Here is a 22683-nt window from a genome sequence, read left to right as displayed (position 1 = left end):
GTGTGTGTGTGTGTGTGTGTGTGTGTGTGTGTGTGTGTGTGTGTGTGTGTGTACATAAAATTTAAGTAAAATTTGTAAACATATGAGTGCAGTATTAACATATGTCATTTCCACCCCATCCTCTTAATTCCTCATGTGCCCCCATCCCTTTCAAATTCTAGATTTATTATTTAATTATTTTTATTACACTTACATATACATACTTAACATGTGTACAATCTGCTGGATCCGTTTAGAAATCTAATGGTATCACAAGTCCCTATGGTTGTTTTGGCCTAGACCACACTATTGGGCATTTTCCAAGAGTGTAGTATTTATAATTAGAAGATTTTGATTGGTGTGGTGTCTCTTTTGTATGACCTTTGTTAAGTTCAGATATCTTCATCTTCATTTTTTTCATGTAATGCCAGGCTAACTGCCTTAACTGGTTTTTGAGCTTGTTGTAAAACTATGTACAGGTGCCTTATAAGCTACAAAGTGGCTTAACTAATAATAGTACTTGAAGTTAATTGTTCTCTTCATTGAGCTTCCTAAAGTTAAATTAGTGGGGTTGGCTTTGCCTATTCAAACCACTTGAGTTTAAGAAAACAAGATCACATGTCAATCACAAAATAGTAGCTATTTTGACCTTGAGTCTTTTGTACTCAGTAAACTTGAAAAGGTTCTTTTCTGTTGAGAAGTCTTCATGAGCCACTCAAGATTGGGAAGAGTCTAGTTTTCACTAATCTTCAGGAAATGAGGGGCACAGTTGTCACCTATTTGGACTTGTCTGTTTCCTCCTATGGTGCCGCAAGTGCTGGCTATTTCTCCATCAACTTAATGAAACCTCTTTTGGGAAGCAGGGCTCTCAGGTGAAAAAAGTCAAGACTAAGCCTGGCGTTGGTGGCACACGCCTTTAATCCCAGCTCTTAATCCCAGCAATAGAAACACTCCGGAGGCAGAGGCAGTGGATATTTGTGAGTTTGAGGCCAGCCTGGTCTACAGAGCGAGTGCCAGGATAGGCTCCAAAGCTACACAGAGAAACCCTGTCTCGAAAAACAAAACAAACAAGAAAAGTTCAAGACTGCAAGTTGTAGTGCACTCTCTTAGTGATTAACGTGGGAGGGCCTAGCCCCTTGTGTGTGGTACCACCTCTAGGCTGGTGGTCCTGGGTACTATTAGAAAGCAGACAGAGCAAGGCATGAGGGAGCAAAGGCTTTTAGTAAGCAGCACTCCTCCATAGCCTGTCTCCAGGTTCCTTGAGTTCTTGCCCTTACTTCTGGATGATGGCAGCTACAGTGTAGAACAAGAGATAAACCCTTTCCTCCCCAAGTTGCTTTTGTTCATGGTGTTTTATCGGAGCAATAGAAATCCTAAAACACTGCGTGAAAGAGTTCTCTCATTTTTGAACCCCTTTTTGAAAGGAGGTTTGTAGTGCAGCTGGCCTTTTTTTATAGAACCTAATGTGTTGGTAAAGAGCTATCCCATCTGTTTGGATAAAGTATCACTCCTTCAGTTTGAAAGGGGGAAGTAAAAGTGTGCATGGACAAATCACTTCTGCTAAAAACTTTGCTTCAGTTGGTAGAATAATAAATAGCAGAATGAGTTATCAGTTATAAATTATTGTATGCTTATGCTTGTATCCTAATTCCATCAACAGAATTATGTAAGTTACTATTATACTCTTTTAGGTATCCTTCTGTAACATCACATGTAAGTCTAACTTAGTTTTTTTAAAATTTCTGCATAATTAAATCTGTTTCTGATTCTCTTCTGTGTTGTGTAATAGAAACCAGCTTTGTTTAAACAAGATCTTAGTGAAAAACTTGGATAGTTCACAGAATTTGCAAGAAGGTAGTATAGAATCAAGTTTCAAAATGTTCAAGATCAAGGAAGATAGGACATGGTATCACTACAGCATCCTTAAGAAGATGCTAGACACATGCCAGTGGCCTCTGTTGGGCTCTTTGATCTCTGTTGTAGCCACTGTGAACTGTTCTCCAATATCTTTTGGCTTTGTAGCACCCTCCCAAGATTCCAGGTTCTAAGAAGTAGCATCTGATTGGCCCAGCCACTATCAGTTTTCATAACAACTTGTAAAGAGATCAGAGGAAGGTACTTAAAACACCAGGTTGCCAAAAACAAATATCCCCTAGTTTTTGTATTTTTGTTTGGTTTGAGGGGGTGGTTTATTGTTGTTTTGGTTTTTCAAGACAGGGTTTCTCTGTGTACATCCTGACTGTCCTGAAACTCGCTCTGTAGACCAGGCTCTCTTCAAACTCACAGAGATCCTCCTGCCTCTGCTTCCAGAGCACTGGGATTAAAGATGTGTGTCACTTACACCCAGCCACTTAAACTGTTGTCTTCAGTGTTGTTATTGGTAATCTGTGCATTTGTGTCAGAAACCAGATTTCTAGATTTGCATTTGCATTTTTATAGATGTTGCCCAATGGCTTTCGTACAGTCTTGGGGTGTTTAATCTGAACTTCTTACATATTTCATATTCTTAAATTTAGCAAGTTTACTTAAGCATTAATTGTGGACTATTAATTATGTGGACTAACTACCTAGTCTGTATTTTCCTAATTCAGCAATTTGGTTTTGTTACTGTAACTCCTTTGGTTTTATCTTAATCTGTCAATTACGTGAAAAGTTTATTTTGTTTACAGCTTTTGACTTTGTGACAAATCATTTATGACCTAGCATACTTCTTATAGGTCATGTGCAATAAATTTTAGTCCATAATAGTAATATTGCACATATATTTCTACCTTCTTTTCATAGCATCATGGGGAAAAAAGTTTCTTTTTAAGCTACTTAGTTTTGAGACAGTGTCCCAGGCTGACCTTGAGCCCTTATGATCCTTGTACCTCTCTTCTTGTGTTCTGAGGTTACAAGAGTGGAGGGAGCCTCATGTCCACTTTTGTGTTGTTTCTTTTGCTTTATTTACCAGCTCTGGAAGTTTTAGTTAAGAGGTCTACAGTAGAGTACAGTTGGCCGCACTTTTTTTTTCTATTTTATTATTTTTTGAGACATGGTTTCACTGTGTGGCCTGGCAGATTTCTAAAGTTGCAGCTTTGCTACCTTGGCTTCCCAGGTACTGGGCTCATAGGTATGGGCCACTATTCTGCACCACTGATGTTTTAATTAAGCAAAAGAGAAGTATTCTAGATTCCTCGTGACTGATTTATGTTTATCATGAATCATAGCAAAAATAGTGTGGATGAGACCTTTCATTAGCTGCAGTTTGGATTTATTTCCAAGGTGTTTGGTGTTTGATATTTCACACACGTGCGTATGTGTGTATGTATGTATGTATGTATGTATGTATGTAGAGGTCAGACGATGATTTTAGGTGTCCTTCCTCAGGAGCTGCCCTTGTTTTTTGAAAAAGCATCTCCATTAGCCTGACATTGATTAAACTAGGCTGGTAAGCCAATGAGCCAGCTGGAGATCCTCATGCCTTACCTCTCCAGTTTATGAGCACATGCCAGCATACTGGCCTTTTTATATGTGTTTTGGGGATTGAACTCAGGAAACCTTGGAGGGGCTGGGGCTGTGGGGAGATGGCTCATTTGGTAAAACATGTGCAATGCAAGAACTGGGGTGTGGTGACTCTACTTTGCATCCAGACAGAGCATGAAGGAACAGATCTGGCCACCTAGATGTCATTGGTAGGGGTCTGCCCTTAGCAGTTTACTGAGGGACTTAGATGGGCTGTAAGGCTGCTGCTTGTGTTGTGCAGGAACTCCAGAAACAGCTGAGAGTGCTGGGAAAGTTGGCCACAGATTGATGCCGCGTGCTGTCACCCTCAGGAAGCTGAGTTGTGCCCAGTCTGCTGACTCCCACCCTAGTGTACTCTTGTGAGCTGACCTTTTCAAAGGAAAATCACATGTAAATTCAGGATAGCTCACTCCAGACACAGAATTCTAATGTATCATAGTCATACTTTTATTCCCTAGAGTATTTTCCTCTCTGACAGATGTTCCATTTAAATTTTGAAAAAGTGATAGTTTTCTTGAAGTGTAGACTAAATTTGTCATAGAGAATTGAGTAGTCTCTATGTTCTCTTTAGCAAACATGTCGTTAACTCAGCATTTACAGAGTGTCTGCTTTTTGAGTCTGTTGACTACTAATGCAATTTTCAGATGACCAAAAAGTGAATGTTACTGTACTGTGGAAGAAAGCCCGATGTGCACACAGATAGTGAAGGTACGGAATGCTAAGTGCTTGAGAAGGTAGGCCTGAGTGGTTAAGAGGTCAGGCTGTCCTTAGGTGCTGGGGAAGGGAAAAGCACCAGCATGCTGCCATATTCCATCCTCTTCATGCTTCTTTCTCACAGTAGATGTCATTAGGTCAGTAGCGTGATCACTGTATATGAACAAACAGAGCCTGAAGACCTGATGTTGCTCAATAAATAAAAGACCCAGAAACTGATATTGGGGTTCAAGCTTCAAGCTGAAGATCAGAAAAACAAAGCAGCTGGGGACTGGCTCTATCTCAGACTGAAATGGCTGGTCCATGAGCTCTCTCAAACCTGAGCCTCTCCGCAGCGTGTCTGGAGAATCCTGAGACTTCAGTGTCTTCCTATCCTCAGTGCGGCTGGAGAATGAATGTTTAATCTTTTTGATTAAGTGAGATAATAAATAAGTTCTAAGCTTACTCTGGGTTCTGAGTGCTTTGTAATTCAATGATTGGATTCTCCTAGCTCTGTGATTTAGATGCATTCTTATCCTCATTTGTAAATGACACCGAGGACACATGTCTTCTCCAACTTCCCTGGGTGGTGCTGTGGTGGGGACTGCTAAGGCCTAGTTGCTATTCTAGGAGTTTAGCTGCCATGCCTCCTTTGCATGTAAAGCTAATGAATAAGCAAGGGCAAAAGGGTTATTTTAAAAATGAGATAACTGCAAATAATGGCTTACTGGATGACAGCAGCAAAAACCCTTAATTTGTGTAGGTTTTATTTTCCTCTGATTATTTGTTCATTTTTTAATTTACAGGTGTTGGTAAATCGTGCTTATTGCTACAGTTTACAGACAAGAGGTTTCAGCCGGTGCATGACCTCACAATTGGTAAGTTTTATAAAAGAATGAAATGAAACCTTAAATGTTTCAATAGCTTATGTGCAGTATGCTAATGGATCCATTGCAAAAACAGTGAAAGCAGATGTATTGTGCAGAATTTAGTCCCCATTACTTTTTAGAAATACATATAGTAAAAATAAATATTAACTAAATTTTCATACAGGGTTAGAATGCAAAAGACATTAGTACTTAAGATTTCAATTATATTAACTATGAATCATACAGTTAAGAGACAATACTGCACTGTGGTAGAAGCTTACTGGAAATTAAATTAAGTCTGTCAGTAACTGGGCAAGCTGCATCACCACTCCGAATTTCAGCTTTTCTGTCTATACAGAGATGATAATAGTAAGAACTCCACAGAGTTACTGTGAGCAGTAAATGAACTGTAAATATAAAGCATTGGAACAGTGCCCTGCAGTATGGTAAATATTGCATGCTTGCCTATTATTATTAACCAGGACCATCAGCAGAGTATAAATTGTAAATGAGGTAGGTACTAGTAGCAAATAGTGTTATTTGTTGTTATTTTGCATAGTGTTACTACTCCTTTTTTTACTAATATGTAAAGCTGCAAATTTAAAATGAGTAAAAAACTAAATATTTTAGTCAAGTTTGTTTGAAAAAAAAAAATATGATGATGGCCAGGCATGGTGGCATGCTTTTGCAAACCCAGTGCTTGAGAAGCAGAGGCAGGAGGCTCACCACAAGTTCAAAGCTAACGTCATTATAGTGAGTTCCACACCAGCCAAGGCTATGTAGCAAGATGTCTCTTAAAAATAAATAAATTATTTACAGATGGATGGATGGATGGATGGATGGATGGATGGATGGATGGATGGGTAATCTAGAGCAGCAGATCTCAACCTGCGGGTTGTGACCCCTTTTGGGAGTCAGCCAGCCCTCTCACACTTGTTGCATATCAGATATCCTGAATATCAAAGCAATAAATGGAAATCCCATAATTATTTTGCTTAGTAACAGTCACTAACTGTTTATTCCTGTCTGGGAGTTGTGTTTGTTTTGTTACTGTTTGTTCATGCAGATCTCAAAATGTATAGTTCAGACAGGCCTTGAATTTGCAGTTCTTCTGCTTTTACCTCCCGAATCCTGGGGTTCTACCACACCCAACCTCTTAAATCTATTGATTCTATTACTTACTGATTACTGTTTTTCATTAATAGCAAATGTAGGAGAATCTAGGTGTTCAAGGTTAACCAACTTCATTTACATAGTGAGTTTACAGGATTACAATGTGTAGCCCTGTCTCACAAAAAACAAAACCAGAGGAGTGGTGATGGGTAGGTCAGCCAAAAGTAAGGTTGTGTGAAAAACTCTTTCAGAAACCCACTACTTTGTCAAGTTTTTTGTTATTATTGTTTGTTTACGGTGTTTAAACACAGGTATCATACATGGGCAGACAGTGCTTTCTCCAGAAGACATGGATGATTAAATGAAAATCCCTGTGAGTTATTTATTGGTCAAGGAGGCTCCAGGGGTATTGCCATCTCTCTTGATTGCCCACCAGAATTTAATAGTATGACCAAATCTGTTGCTAAAGACACAACACACTTTTGTTGCAGGACATAAAGAAATCAAACTGGAACAGATCTGACCTTCTTACCTGTTGGTTGATTAATTTCATAGTGCTGGAAGGTGCCATGCAAGCCTCTGGGGGAGATAAGCTATCAATGCTATTATTACCCAGCAACAAACCATGTATAGTATGGCACTGTTCTTTCAGACAAGATGTGTCCACTTGTACAACAGTGGCACAAAGGTTATGGCAGTAACTATATGGTTTTGGATCATATGTGAAGCCTGCTCCACAGGAGGGAATTCATATCTGATACGATAAACTTGGTCAAAAGCCTATGGCTAGGAAGGTTATAGAAGGGCATATTACTGTAGTATCAAGCTGTTTTAGTGTTGCCCTTAACAGTTAATGCAGAGCCTCATGACTGGTCAAAGTGCTGAGAATAAGTGACTATCAGTGCTCAGCCCTAAATGTTACATCTGTATCAACACCCATCCCTACCCCTGGCTTAGGTTAAAGAATGTTAGAAGATGAACAAGATTGCTAGGAAGCAGTTTCTTCTGGACACCTCATGGCCATTTTTCTCCTGAACTCACTGCAGCTATGGTGACCTACATAAGATCAAGCAAACAAGACTAGTCAGCATTCTAGTAAGCAGCACTAAACTAAATGAATTCAGTCAGAGTTTTTTTTTTTTTTTTTTTTTTTTTTTTTTAAAAGGACATGCATCTGAAAAGGGAATGATGTGTTTGGCAGTGGGGAAAGAGAATTAGGTGTGCCTATGATCATGAAACATTGTTTGTATGTATGAAACTGTCAAAGAATAAAAGATATTTTTTTATGGATTGGTTGCTTTTTCTGTTGCTGTGATAAAAATACTATGACCAAGGCAACTTATAAAAGAAAGCATTTGATTGGGCTTATGGTTCCAAAGTGTGGATGGAGGTTCCTGTTCTGCCTGGTCCCATAGCTGTTTTGCCCCCAAATAAACACACAGAGACTTATATTATTTATAAACTGGTCGATGGCTTAGGCTTTTTACTGACTAACTCTCTATTAACTAGTAACCCATAACTATTAATCAATGTATGTCTACATGGCCTTATCATACCTGAGAAGGCTCCAGCATGTTACTCCCTCTGAGGCTACATGGTGTCTCCCTCTCTACCTCTTTCTGGGTCCTCTCCCCAGAATTCTCCTCGTCTCATAGCCCCACCTGTCTTCCTGCCTGGCTACTGGCCAATCAATGTTTTATTCATGAACCACTAAGAGAAACATATATACAGAAGGACATCCCCATCATCTCTTCTTTTCTGTCTAAAAAAAAAAGAAAGTTAAGAACTATAGTTAGCAATATTTAGTCCATTAACATTTGGCAAAATTTAAAGAAAATATTATCTATCATATCTTTGTGAGTCTAAAGTCATATTATGTAACTTATCTTTTATCATTACTAAGGAAAACAATAACCATAACTATCTGTCTTCAACTCCATCAAAGACCCCAGAAAGATAATATATAAACTCTGGAATTGACAGAGATATCTAGGTGCCTGGACAGTTACCCAAAGTTCCTCTGTAATGTTGGGGCATCCATCTTCATCCTGCAGACTATACTGTGTCTGGCAGACTTCTCAGCCAACCAGGAAATTTGAAACTGTCTCTCCTGTATTGGCAGTTTGTCTGTCATTTTTCTCTGTCCTGCCCAGAATTTCTGGCAGACTCTTTGATGAAGCAGGAACTCTGAAGGACTGTCCCATCTTGTTTTGGCAAGTTTAGCAGTCACTTTCCTGTGGGTCCTGCAAGTCCAGTTTTATACAGCATACCGTTAAGCAGTCCAGGCAAGAGCAGTTTCTTGTCCAGATAGCTAGTTCTGCCATGTTGCAGGCAAACTCCATAATGAGTTTCTTCAATGTCCACCTTCCTCTCTGATATAATTGGTGCTGCCAGGAGCAGTTGTTTTTCTTAGTCATGAAAAACCCTATCACCACATCAAAGAGTTAGAATCCCTGATGGTAGAATGAAGGCATGATAACAGCTAAGAGCTCATTTCTTGAACCACAAGCAGGAGGTTGAGAGTACACTGGCACATGGCTTTTGAAATCTCAAAGCCCACTCCTACTAATTCACCTCCAACAAAGCTATATGTCCTAATCCTTCCCAGTTATACCAACTAGGAACCAAGTATTTAGATATGAGCCTTGGAAGGCCACTCTCCTTCAAACCTCCACAGCAGAAAAAACTTGTATCACAGGAATATCTATAAACCACTTGTTTTGATAGTTTCAGGTCTATATAGTGATGGTGGGTGGAACTGGAAATACTGTTTAAAGCTAGTTCCATGACCTTTTTTCTTCTTCATTTCTTTGCTTTGCTCAATGAATTTGAAACCTTGATAGCCAGTTGTATGTTCTAAAATGACTAACCAAATTGTTGTTGTTAAGAGTTTTTCTAAAAACTGTTCTCTCTGTGTAGCTTTGCAGCCTATCCTGGCACTCGCTCTGGAGACCAGGCTGGCCTGGAACTCACAGAGATCTGCCTGCCTCTGCCTCTTGAGTGCTGGGATTAAAGGTGTGCGCCACCAATGCCCAGCTCTGTTCTTCCTTTTTATTGATTCATATGCATAAATATCTAAGTTGCTGCAGTGCACCCAGTAGAGAAAATGGACCTGAACCTGTCAGAAACCGGCATATAATATACTTGTGAAGAGAATACAGCTGCCAGCTAGCTTCACTCTGTAGCTTCACTCTAGATTGTTGGCTTATGGTAAATACTGGGAAGTTGGAGACTAGAAGAAAAGAAAAGTCAGAGAGTGTTTTCTACTTCACTCTTAGCCTGGATTGACTTATATTCTCCATTGCTGTAGCTCCTGTTCCTTGCCTGGCAAGCCACTGCTAGTGCGGCTCCTGAGCTCTAACCCCAGTGTCTCCCTGTGTCCTCCTGGTCAAGAAACAGCAGCAGTTTCCTGCTGTGCCTTATCTCTGAGCTGAGTCCCCATCTCTTCTTTGGCTCCTTCTGTGTTGTAACTAATGCTGTACACGAGGCACTTAAATATTTAAGTGTGATTTCTGCTTTTCTGAATAAGACCCTGGTTGGTATACCTTCCTTTTTCACATCTTACTTTTACAATTTTTTTCTTTTTTTTAGAATTTGTTATTCTTTGACAGTTATATGTATGTATGTGTGCATGCATGCATGTATGTTTTGTGTGTGTGTGTGTGTGTGTGTGTGTGTATGTATATATATATATATATATATATATGTATGTATATGTATATATGGTGAGTATTAGCCCTTGTTGCCCATAATCCATTTAATTCCTCTTTTCTTGTTGAAACTCTACTCAGCAACCCCCTCTCTTACTTTCATATCTTTTTTTTTTTTTTTTTTTAATGTGTGGATCACTGAGTTTAAATAGGGTTGTTACATATGCATGGGTGGGAGGGTGAAGACGGAGTTTCTTTCCAGCCAGATGCCAAAGCCCATTAGTCCCAAATAAACACACAGAGGCTTACAATAATTATAAACTGTCTGGCTGATAGCTTAGGCTTCTTACTGGCTAGCTGTCTTTTAATTATTAACCATAACTATGAAGCTGTGTATTTCCACATGGCCTTATTTTACCTGAGAATGCCTGGGTGTCCTACCTTTCCTGTAGCTACATGACATCTCTGGTGACTGTTTCTCTGCCTTTCCTCTTCCCATCATTCTCCTAGTCTGGTAGCCCTGCCCAACTTCCTGCTGGCTACTGGCCAATCAGCATTTATTCATCATTCATCAATCAATAAGAGAACCATATTCACAGCATACAGAAAGAAGTACATCCCTCATCGGGAGGATATTTACTGGAGCATGGGTAACTTACCAGTGATTAAACTGGAGAAAGTGACACCCCTGGTTCCTACCACCATTAACTGGCCTTCAGGGAGGGGTGGCGCCTCCTAAGCCCTTCCTTCCTCCATGAAGAAATTTGATGGGCTTAGACTTAGGCTAGTAAGTGTAGCTGCAGTTAATTCAGGAGTCTGTTAACTTGTCTTATGTCCAGAAATACTCTTTCCAGCACTCTGCTCCAGTGCAGTCTTCTTGAAATCCCTTCCACAATGTTCCCTGAGGCTTAGAAGTGTTCTTTCTTGGACTCTTTCATTAGCTCCACCCTCCCCGTGCTGTACTTCTAAATATATACCTCTCTTAGGTGTTGAATAGGCATCCCAAATGGTTTCCATCTGGGTGTGCTAAAGAATCCTTTTCACCCTGGCTTTTATTCAGCTTACTGTTTTCCAAGTTCTTAAAACAACAAAAAGTGGTTATTATCTTGTCAGTTAATTTTGGGGGTGGGTTGTGGATATGGGTTTATTTTATAGGGCCTATGAGGTGTTTCTGTGATTGAAGGCTCTTGCTGCCAGGCCTAACAACCTGAGTGATCTCAGGACTCAAGTGTTGAAAGGAGAGAAATATCTTCTGGAAGTTGTCTCTGGTCCTCTCCATGCACTCTGTAACATCCACATGTTTACACACAGACATACACATATACATAATAAATTAAATTTTTTAAAATTTTATCTGTTGGTTTCTTTGAAAGGCTTTTGTGCATTGGGTGGTGGTTTTATGTATGTCCGTAGCAAGAACAGATATGAGAAAGTAATACGCTGTGAATATGCATGTGTGCATAGATGAGCAGATGTGTAAACACTATTATGTTTTCTTGGCATAATTTTATAGTTTACATTTTTCATTCTAGTCCGTCCTGACTCCAGGGTCTCTTTTCTCTAGAGTGCCATTATTTCTGAGCCTGAAAAACATGAGCATCAACATCAGCTACTATTGACTGTATGCATCCCAAGAATAGAATAAGTGTCAAGTTGTATATCATGGGGGACAAATTACCTTCCTATCTCACCTTCCTGGTCACAGCTAAATGAATTGTAAGGGACTTTTTCTTGTTTTGTTTTACTTTGTTTTTTGAAGAAGGTCTTATATAATCCAAGATAGTTCCAGGCTTACTATGTAGCCGAGGCTAGCCTTGAACTCCTGATTTTCCAATCTCCCAATGTTGGAATTACAAGTATGTGCTATCATGCCTGACTGTAATTATAGTGTTGTGGGTTGTTTGTTTGTTTGTTTGAGACAAGGTCTCTCTATATAGCCTTGGCTGTCCTAGAACTCACTATATAGACCAACCTGGCCTTGAACTCAAGAGAAATCCACCTGCTTCTGCCTTCCAAGTGCTGGGATTAAAGGCACATGCCACCAGCCCAGCTCTGTAATTAAAAAAAAAAAGAAAAAAATACTGTGTATTCTAGATGGTCTCGAACTTACAGCAGTATCTCCCACTTTAGCTTCCCAAGTGCTGGCAATACATGCCAGAGTCATCACTCCTGGCCATATTGACCTGGATATGCAGAGCAGTAAAACATGCTTTGAATTATCTAGAGTATAAATAATGATTCATTTTAAGTGATTGAAAACTTCCAGAGTACCTCTGACTTAGCTTGTATATTTTCCAAGGTTAGCAGCTGTGTTTATCACATATCCTGAAAACAAACATTTGTGCTTTAGTAGTTGAGTGTGAAGTACTTGACTAGTTCCTTTAACAAATTATTTTCTGTTCTATTCAGGTGTAGAGTTTGGTGCTCGAATGATAACGATTGATGGGAAACAGATAAAACTCCAGATCTGGGATACAGTAAGTGTTACATTTATTAAAGTGCCTTGCATACTTGGTTTTTTTTTTTAATGTTAAATATGTTAGAGACAATTTCTATAGCCATAAAATGAGAAGGACCAGGTAAGATTATTATTTAGTGATTTTGATAGGGGATGTGTGCTTGCAAGAACTGAGTATTGGTATACAAATCTGAGTGAATCCTTAGGTGGTGTGGTCTGAATAGAAACCCTCCAGGGATTGTATACATGTATACTTTTATGTGTTTATTTATGTTTATGTATCTGTGAATTTGCACCACATACCTGCAGCACACATCTGTGGAGGCCAAAATAGGGCGTTGGCTGCCCTAAGACGAGTAGAGCTACAGGCGGTTGTGAGCTGCCATGTGGATGCTGGGAACCAAACCCAGGATCTTCTGTAAGAACAGCAACTGCTCACAACCATGGAGCCATCTTTCTAGCCCCTAGAAAATGTGTTTTTAAGAAAAATAATCGCCAAGTCTAAATTAAAATGGAAGAAACATATGTGATGTAAAATAAAAATACCACTTTTATATAGATATTTGTAAAATATTTATTAATTTAAATTTGATTACTTGAGGCCTCCTAACTTAATAGCATATATTCCCATCACTATCCCCACTTGATGAACAAATATTAGCTGTAATCTACATAGTTTAAATGGTGTTGTCTAGTATGGACCCAGAATAAGCAAATGATTTGGAGCTGCCAACACTAGTCTACTTGCTGCCCACTTTGAGAGCTCTCTTGCACTATACTCAGTAACCTGGCTTTTATTTTTAAAATATTGTTTATTAGTGAATTTTCTTTTTCGGTGCAAAAAAGTAAAGTTACAGTATATGCCACAAGGAAGCAGTTTTCAGACCCCCATATACTTAAAAAGGACCACAGAGCACTTTTGCTTTTATGGTACCAGTATAAATAGTACTGTCTTAAAAATGAAAATTGAAAAACTTACTGGGTATTCGGGCTTTTTTACTTTAATTTGTAGTGTTGGGGGAATCTAATATAAGGTGCTGTGTATATTAGGCAAGTGTCCTACCACTAAGCTATAATATCCATATTCTCTAGTTCATTCTAAAATAATATTGATAATCAAGTTGTTAGGATAAATTATGCAGCACTTACAAAAATTAATCCCACTTTTCCAAAGCAAAAATAATCAACTTTTTTTTTGTAGTGATAAGATTGACATAGTGTTATGGTTTTGAACATCTTTATCTACTTAGTATGAGATACTGGAGTCCCTAGTCTCCTTCTGTATCAAGTATGACATGTGTTTAGTTGAAGTATACAAAGACAGTCCCATTTCAGGCAAGGAGATAGTTGAGAATCACAAGTTGGCACGAGCCTTTATGAAATACAGAGAATGTCATATTCCCCTGGTCTGTTGTCCTCTCTTAACTCAGTTGTGGTTTCTCACTTGGCAATGCAGAAGCTATTGAGAAAGTAATCAGAGAAAATACCCAGTCTAGGACTGCATTCCCAAGACCCAGTTGCTGAGGATAGTTGTGCCACAACTGTGCTTAGGTGGTCAACACTGAACCCGTCTGTTTTGAAGTTCTCTAGTAGACTGTGTATTCTTGTGCTTTCTGGCCTCTCTTCACCGGAGAGCTGACACATCTGTTTCTTAAGGGTTTCTTCCATGAGCCTAAAGAGTCTTAGCACTGCATGTGGCGTATGTACATGTTGGTGTGCATGTGGGTGTTTGGGGATGCCAGAAGTCATGGTCAGGTGTTTTCCCTCAACATGGTCCACATTGCCTTTTATTTGTGTCGAGCTAGAGCTTATCACTTGTACTAGGCTGGCCAATGAGTTTCAGGGATCTACTATCCATATCCCCTGTACCCCGAAAGCACTATTGTTCTAAACGTGCCACCATAACCAGTGTTTTACATGAGGACTGGGTATCTGAGTTCGGGTCTCTTACTTGTGTGGCAGGCACCTTACCAGCTAAGTTGTGTCCCTGGCCCAACACTTTTTTGATTTAGATTTTCTTGGGCAACATAATGTCAAATCAAAACTATGTGGAAAGCCTGGACACAGTGGCACGTGCTTGTAATCCCAGCACTTCTGGTTGAAAGCAGGAAGATGAGGAGGTATAAAGACCATCTTCAGCTTCATGGTGAATTAGAGGTCAATGTGGACTACATTAGAAAAACGAACAAACCAAAACCTACATGGAAGGGCTTGAAAGTCTATCTCATAGATGAAGTGTTTGTCTAGCATGCATAAGAATCTGAGTCCCACCCCTAGCCTCTTAAAAGGAGGAAGGCAGAAAGGAAAATCATGATGAAGATACAAAGTCTGTCTCCTAGAGTTATTATGAAATTTTTGAATAGTACCATATAAAGTTTAATTTCATGGAAGCAGTAGAAGAAAGCAAGCTAAATTTGCCATTATTGACATCCTGGTTACTACAAAACTGGTGTAAACTCAGACACATGGGAAAGCCTATTTGAGTCTTGTGAAGGAGTTTTAAGTGGTACGAAGAGTCAAGCTTCTTTGGGTTAGCAATCCTCTCATAAAAGAAGCAGCAGTGGGATTTCTTTGTATATGAGCATCCATGATTGTGATCTTACCACAAAGACTCACTATGGTTTGAATGAGAATGGCCTCCATAGGCTCATGTATTTGATTGCTTTGCCCCCAGTTGGTAGAACTGTTTAGGAAGGATTAGGAGGTGAGGCCTTATTAGAGGAGGTGTGTCTCTGGGGGTCATCTTTGAGGTTTCAAATGCCCATGCCATTCCCAGTGAGTTCTGTCTCCTTCATGGTTGTTGTCTCATGGAAGCTCTCAGCTACTGTTGAAGCATCCTGCCTGCCTGCTGCTATGCTTCTTGCCATGGTGGGCATGGACTGGTGCTTTGAAACTGTAAGCCATGTATGTCCCTAATAAACTCTTCTACATAAGTTGCCTTGGTCATGGTGCCTCTTTTGGGGGCTTTGCAAGACAACAGACTTGCTCTATTGGATCTACCCTTCCCTACAGTTGGGTATTTTTATGTGTGTGAAGGAAAGGGAAGCAAGAGGCGCCCTGAGTTTAATTAGGGTTGCTGGTGGGAGCATGAGTAAGGCATTGTTTGCAGGAGAACGGCACCTTACCAATAGCTATACCAGTGCAGAAATTGTCTGTTTCCCAGAAACCACTGGCTGCATTATATCCTTAATGACAGATGGGGCCTTGTGATTCCTACCCACTCTCTAAATGTCTGATCTTTTGCAGCCATGTGTGGATAGTCACAGCTGCTAAGAGTTCAAGAGTGCACTGACTATGCCACATCTCAAAGAAGGTTTCCACAGCACTCCATTTATGCATTGTTTCCAAGCATGGAAGGGTTTGATACTTAGCACCTTCTGGCACTGGGCCAGCCAGTAGAAAGGAAGCTTCCAGCTCAGTTACAGCTCTGTTTCTCTGTGTCCTGCAGTTGAAGCATGTGTTGTCTTCAGCAGTAGATGGTCTTGCCATCTAGTTATGGTGGGCAATAGCTTGTATTCTTTCAGGGGCCTCCCTGACCAACAGATCCTTTGGAGATGGTCTACCCCTGGCACTGAAGGTTTTGTCTAATGACCTGTGGCTTCTGGATGGGACACTTTTGTCTACTCATGCAGAATGACTCTTTTCAAACTTTTTTTCTGAAATCTTTTCAGACAAGTCTCACCCTGTAGCCCTGGCTGGCCTGGAACTTGCTATGTACCCTGGGCTAGCCAGCTTGTGAGCTTTCAGGCAATTCTCTGTCTCCCATCTTGTCATGGGAGTTCTAGGATTGTGGACACAAACCACGGAGTCTTGTCTGTTGTAGATTCTGGGGATGAAACTCAGGTGTCAGGCTTTTGCCTTTACCTGACAAGCAATCTCTTTAGCTCTCTTATGTTTTAGTTTTGAATTAGCTTACCAAGTAGCAGGTCTGGCTGACTTTCCCCTTTGATCCTACTTTACTCTGCATTTCTCTACCCCTCCTATATAGTTAGATAGCTGGCTGACTTTTCTGTTGTTGTTGTGTTTGTTTTGTTGAGACAGGGTTTCTCTGTAGCCTTGGAGTCTGTCCTAGATAGAATTCACTCTGTAGACTAGGCTGGCCTTGAACTCACAGAGATCCACCTGCTTCTTTCTCCCGAGTACTGGGATTAAAGGTGTAAGCCACCATCACCTGGCTTTTTTTTAAAATCAGCTGTTTTGTGAACTAATTGTCTGTAGTCCCCAAGTGGTTTTGTTTTGCTTTCTGGTGCAGTTCACTTAGCCAGTGATAACTGTTTGATTACATTTTCTTTCCCTTTTATAGTTTTGCCTATCATGAATCTCTTACTGCAAAAAATTTCTGGTTTTACTACATTCAAGTTTCCAAAATCCTTCTTAACCAACACTTATAAAGAGCCCTAGTTCACTTAGAATTTAGACCATTATGAATTAAAGTACTTTTTAAAACTTGATTACGGCTGGGCGGTGGTGGCGCACGCCTTTAATCCCAGCACTGGGGGGGGGTGGGGGGAGGCAGAGGCAGGCAGATCTCTGTGAGTTCGAGACCAGCCTGGTCGACAAGAGCTAGTTCCAAGACAGCCCCCAAAGCCACAGAGAAAACCTGTATTGAAAAACAACAACAAAAACAAAACAAAACAAAAAACAAACAAAAAAAAAACCCACTAGATTTACTTTGCTTTAATATGATTGATCAAGAGAACTAACCATTGGGCTAGCTTTATAACTGTGTGTGTGTGTGTGTGTGTGTGTGTGTGTGTAATTGGAGAAGCCATAATAAGACACTTGGGTCAGATGTAAATTACAGCTGCTAGTGCCATTTCCAGAGACTAGACCAGAGTGTTCTCAGTCTTTTCTATTGCAAATCAACTGCTTATTACAACATGATCAAGTGCACATATATTAGGAGTCTCTGATTGTTATGTGTTTCGTTGTTTGTGTGAATTCAGTGTGAAGTGGTAAATTATGCAAGTTATTTCTGATAGGAAACCATTGTTTGCTCCTTGCAAAGCAATTGGAGAAGGATGGGGATAATTTATAGAAGTTTGCTTTCATCCTTATTTTTTTTTCATTTTTACTGTGTCTTGCCTCAACTGAAGTTTTACATTTTTGCTTATAGTAATATTGTTCTAGCAATGTGTTTCATTCCACAGGATGGTTCAAAAAAATCAGTCTAACGCAAGTGGTTCTCAACCTTCCTAATGCTGGGATCTTTTAATACAGTTCCTCATGATGTGGTCATCCCAAGCCATAAAATTATTTCATTGCTACTTCATAACTGTACTTTTGCTACTTATTATGAATTGTAATGTAAATATACGATATGCAGGATATCTGATGTGTGGCCCTTGTGAGGGGGTCATTTGTGTCCCCCAAAGGGGTTGTGACCCACAAGTTAAGAACCACTGGTTTAAAGGATGTTTCCCCTTGCTGCTGGTCAGCCACAGATCACATAAGAGTTTTAAATAGGATTTTATTTTTACATTTGCTTGTAGTTTTTATATGCTTCTGAATAGATGCCCGTGTTGGAGGATTCATGTGCCCATGTGTGTGCACCAGGAAACCAAAGGTTGATGTTGGATGTCTTCCTTGATGGTTCTCCATTTTCTTTACTGAGGCAGGATTCTTGCTGAACTTGGAGCTTGATGATCGGGCTAGTCTAGCTAGCCAGCTTGCCCTGGAGATCCCCTTGTTTTTGCCTATCAACAGCTGGGCTTACAAGCAAGCTGTCAGCTTTATGTGGGTGCTGGGGATCTGAACCTGGTCCTCAAACTTTTAACCTTTCACTCCAACCACACAACTTTTATTTTGAAATTACAATATATATCCTTTTGTATTGTTTGCCATAAACTCCTTTCATGATATACATAATTCACAATAAAATGAATGTCTTAAAGATATACTTAGCTTTCCCACATTAAGCAATCAAGGAAGGAATTTCCCACTTTTCATGTTAAAAATAGTTGAAGACACAACTCAGTAAATGCAGCTGTAAGCTATCTAGGGCCTTTTTGTTATGTTATATTTTGTTTTTGCTGTGTTTGAGACATGCCCTTTTATGTAGCCTAGGCTAGCCTAAACTCACAGCCGTCCTCCTATCTCAGCCTCCCAGGTGTTGGGATAACTGACATAAGTCACTGTGGCTGGCTTATGTTCTTAGGATTTTTTGTTTTGATTTTTTTTAACCTTAAACTATGTGAAAGGAACTGACTGTGCAGCTTATTTTTTGTTTGTTTTTCCATGCAGTGACTTATGTCCTCTCATTCAGCATATGACATTTAACTATTAGAACCAGCTCCAAGGAGAGGTCTTGTTAACTTAGGTCCTGGAGTTATAGTCATTGAATAAGAATTTTGTCCACTTAATGTGCAGTGGAAGACTGACCATTTTGTACATGTGGCTGAGGCACTTGGTTGTACAGTTTCATTCAACAAGTTTTCTCTGAGTGCCACATGAATAACAGACCCAGGCCTAGGCATCATGAGTGGGTGGTATTCCAGACAGGGAATATTCTCTTGGAGAGTCAACCATAGAAGATGCTGGAACATACTGACTTGAGTTTTAGAACAAAGCAGAACATGACACAAAGACTATATTTACATCAGAAAATCAGGACTAAGAACATGGAAACCTGAATATTTTTCAAGTTAATATATTTTAAGTACAAAATTACCTCTGTAGTCATAGCCTTCTGCCTTTCATAGCAGAATATTAACACCACAAGATACAGAAATTATTGAACTTGATGTAATCTCTGGTGCCTGTTTCATGAGATATAAAGATGACTTTTACATCTGGTTGCCTCTTGACAGGCATTGTATATCAAATGCAGAGAAAATTGATTGTGTGAAGAGAAATTATATAAATTCAATTCAGAACCTTTTTCTGTTTTTCATAAAATGATTGCTCAAAGAATTCCATCTTGTAACTGTTGAAAGCCCACTGCAGTTTATGGTATAACTGATAAAAATCTACATCTTGGCCTTCTGACAACCTTTCCACCAGCAGATGGTGGGCATAAAGATGTCATTCATCATTTATTTACAATGGGCTTTATTTATTCTAGTGTCAACAGCTGCCCTTGGGAGTGGGTTATTGAATTCAAATGTGAGGCTCTGGGTTATTTGCTTCCTTTCAAATTTGTCTTCAGGGCTTAGTTGCTAGGAGTCCATTCTGTGCTCTAATAATGATTCATGTATTGTGAAGCCATTCAGTAAATTGGGTTGTCAGGGATTGCCAAAAAGGGTTAGGGGTCTTGTTTAGGGTGGGGGGGGGGAGGTAGTGGGAATGTCTGCCTGGGCATCCTGGTGATTGGGGCAATGGTGTTATTAGATGACGTTTTCCTTAGACTGGTGAGGTTTTCTCCTATTTAGGACTTCCTTTCCTTTAAGCTCAGTGTAGGTATAATATGAAAATATAAAGGATATTGTTTTTTAAGGAAACTTCTTGACCCTCTGTTTCTTTGCAGGCAGGGCAGGAGTCCTTTCGTTCTATCACAAGGTCATATTACAGAGGTGCAGCGGGGGCTTTACTAGTGTATGATATTACAAGGTGAGTATGATCAGTAAGTGTGATTACCAATAACAATGATCTGTTTCCCTTAAAACTGTCTTGAACCATATTTAAATTTATTCTCAAAATGCAGCTACATTTAAGTAATCTCCCGGATTGATCAATTTGGTAGTATTATATAGTCATTGGGATTTTTAAAACTGTGCTGGCAGTTGTGTTTATCCTAACTGAAATGTATTCAATGAGCTCTAAACCCAGATTTCGTGCTTTAAATATGGTTCTCATAGTGTAAATGGATATGGTTAATATGGTTAATATTAGGGGTGTGTTGGCTGTTCATTGTGTGCTATGAAGAGAAATACTGAAATCACATACCATTATGTTTAGGAGAGACACATTCAACCACTTGACAACCTGGTTAGAAGATGCCCGTCAGCATTCCAATTCCAATATGGTCATCATGCTTATTGGAAATAAAAGGTAAAATACTAACCTAGAGCTTAGCTTGCATTCATGGTGAGCATTGTGGTTACTATTTGTGACTGTTCTTCTTGTGGATTTTTATGCATAAAAGTACTGGCTTCTTAAGTTTAAAGTTTCGTTTAAATCCTGAGGTATTTCTTTGGATATTACCATTATGTTTAGCTTATTAGTTAATTTATTTTATGTGTATGGGTGTTTTGCCTGCATGTGTTTATGTGCACCATGTATGTGCCCCAAGGTGGTCAGGATAGGGCTATCAGACCCCTGGAACTTGTAGTTATAAGCCACCTTGTTCATGCTGGGAATTGAATCCAAGTCCTTAGAAGAGCAGGCATTTGTTCTGAACCTCTAAGCCATCTCCAGTCCTAAAATTACTATTGTTGTTGTTATTTATTATTTATTATTATTATTTATTATTATTATTTAAAATGGGATTTATTCGAAGGTATATTTTTTTAAAAACAGCCCAAGGAAGTTTTGTCTGTTTTCTCTTAATCCTAGCATTCAACAAAGGCAGGCAGATCTCTGAATTCTATCTAGGCCAGCCTAGTCTGCCTAGTGAGTTACAGGTTGGCTAGGACTACATAGTGAGACCCTACCTCAAAAAACAAAATAAAATAAAATTCACTAATTTGTTGAAAGGACAAGTGGCTATGCCCAATGTCACAGTTAACTTCTTCTGCATGCCAATCAAGATATAAACTCTCAGCTCCTTCTCCAGCACGATGCCTACCTGCATGCCACCATGATTCCTACTATGATGATAATGGACTAAACCTCTCAAACAGTAAGCCACTGAAATTAAATGTTTTCCTTTATAAAATTTGCTGCTGTCATGGTGACTCCTCACATCAATTGCAACCCTAAGACAGTCACTTATATATACTGTCTTATCATCTACCAGGAAAGTTACTTTGACTTCTTCATTTACAATTTGTATTCCCTTGATTTCCTTCAGTTGTCTTATTGCTAAGACTTCAATTACCATATTTATAGATAGGGAGAGAGGACTGTAACGATAACTCTGCCAGCCACCTGAGTTCCACCTGCCACATTGGGCCCCAAAATAACACACAGAGTCTTACATTAATTACAATACTGCTGGACAGTGACTAGGATTTCTCATTTACTAGCTCAGTATTTATCAACCAATAGGACAAACATAATCAGAGAAGGACCTCCCCCATCAGAGGACAGCCTTGTCTTGTTCCTGATTTTAGTGTAATTGCTTTGAATTTCTCTCCATTTAAGTTGATATTGTCTATGGTCTCACTGTAAATCACCTATATTAAGTTGAAGTATGTCTTTGTATCCCTAATCTCTCCAGGACTTTTATCATGAAGGGGTGTTGGATTTTGTCAAAGGCTTTTTCTGCATCTAATAAGACGATCACATGTTTTTTGTCATTCTATTTGTTTATATGGTAGATTACATCTATCGACTTATGTATGTTGAACATCCCTGGGATGAAACGTATTTGATCATGGTGGTCAGTCTTTTTGATGTGTTCTTAGATTTGGTTTGCAAGTATTTTATTGAAATTTTTTTCTATCTATGTTCATAAGGGAAATTGGCCTTTAATTCTCTTTGTTAATGTCTTTATGTGGTTTGGGTACCAAGTTAACTGTGGCCTCATAAAACAAATTGAGCAACTTCTGTTTCTATTTTGTTGAATAATTTGAGAGTATTGACATTAACTCTTCCCTGAAACTCTGGTAGAATTCAGTTCTAAAGCCATGTATCTGGCCCTGGGCCTTTTTTTTTTTTTTTTTTTTGGGAAATTTTACTAGAGGTTACAGGTCTCTTTAAATTGCTTATCTGATCTTGATTTAGCTTTGGTAAGTATTGAGAAAATTATCCATTTCTTTTAGATTTTCTAATTTTATGGAGTACAGGTTTTTAAAATATGTCCTTATAATTCTGGATTTCCTCCGTATCTGTTATTCTATCTCCCCTTTTCATTTCTAATTATGTTGATTTGGATATTCTCCTTTTAGTTAATTTATGTAAGTGTTTCTCAATGTTTTTCTCAAAGATGCAACTCTTATTTCATTGATTTTTTTTAATATTGTTCTTATTTGTTGTTGTTATTTGTATGTTACTGATTTTCAGCCCGAGTTTATTTCCTGCTATCTACTTCTTTAGGTTGTGATTTTGTTGTTGTTGTTCTAGCACTTTCAAGTGGGCTGTTAAATTACTAGTACAAGAGCTCTAGGTTTTTGTTTGTTTGTTTGTTTGTTTGTTTGTTTTTTATGTAGGCACGTAGTGCTATGAATTTGCCTCTTAGAACTTCCTTCATTGTGTCTCATGAGTTTGGGTATATTGTGCATTCATTTTTATTCATTCCTAGGAAGTGTTTATTTCTCTCTTATTTCTGTTTTGACCCATTTTTTCAATTCAAGAGAGAGTTGTTCAGTTTCCATGA

At 39.1% G+C, this 22683-nt stretch overlaps 1 protein-coding gene across 1 annotated transcript in view; it reads left to right on the top strand.

Moving 5' to 3' along the window:
• Positions 1-22683, top strand: part of Rab2a (RAB2A, member RAS oncogene family) — a 68522-nt gene that overhangs the window by 16256 nt on the left and 29583 nt on the right. The window contains exons 2-5 of the mRNA XM_027398893.2: positions 4983-5054; positions 12218-12285; positions 19732-19814; positions 20163-20255. Of these exons, the coding sequence (XP_027254694.1) occupies positions 4983-5054; positions 12218-12285; positions 19732-19814; positions 20163-20255 (316 nt within the window). The remainder of the gene's footprint in view (positions 1-4982; positions 5055-12217; positions 12286-19731; positions 19815-20162; positions 20256-22683) is intronic.

Source organism: Cricetulus griseus, chromosome 2, assembly GCF_003668045.3.
Source record: "Cricetulus griseus strain 17A/GY chromosome 2, alternate assembly CriGri-PICRH-1.0, whole genome shotgun sequence".
NCBI lineage: Eukaryota > Metazoa > Chordata > Mammalia > Rodentia > Cricetidae > Cricetulus > Cricetulus griseus.
Note: the sequence above shows the minus strand (reverse complement) of the source record. Positions and strands in the feature narration are given on the sequence as shown.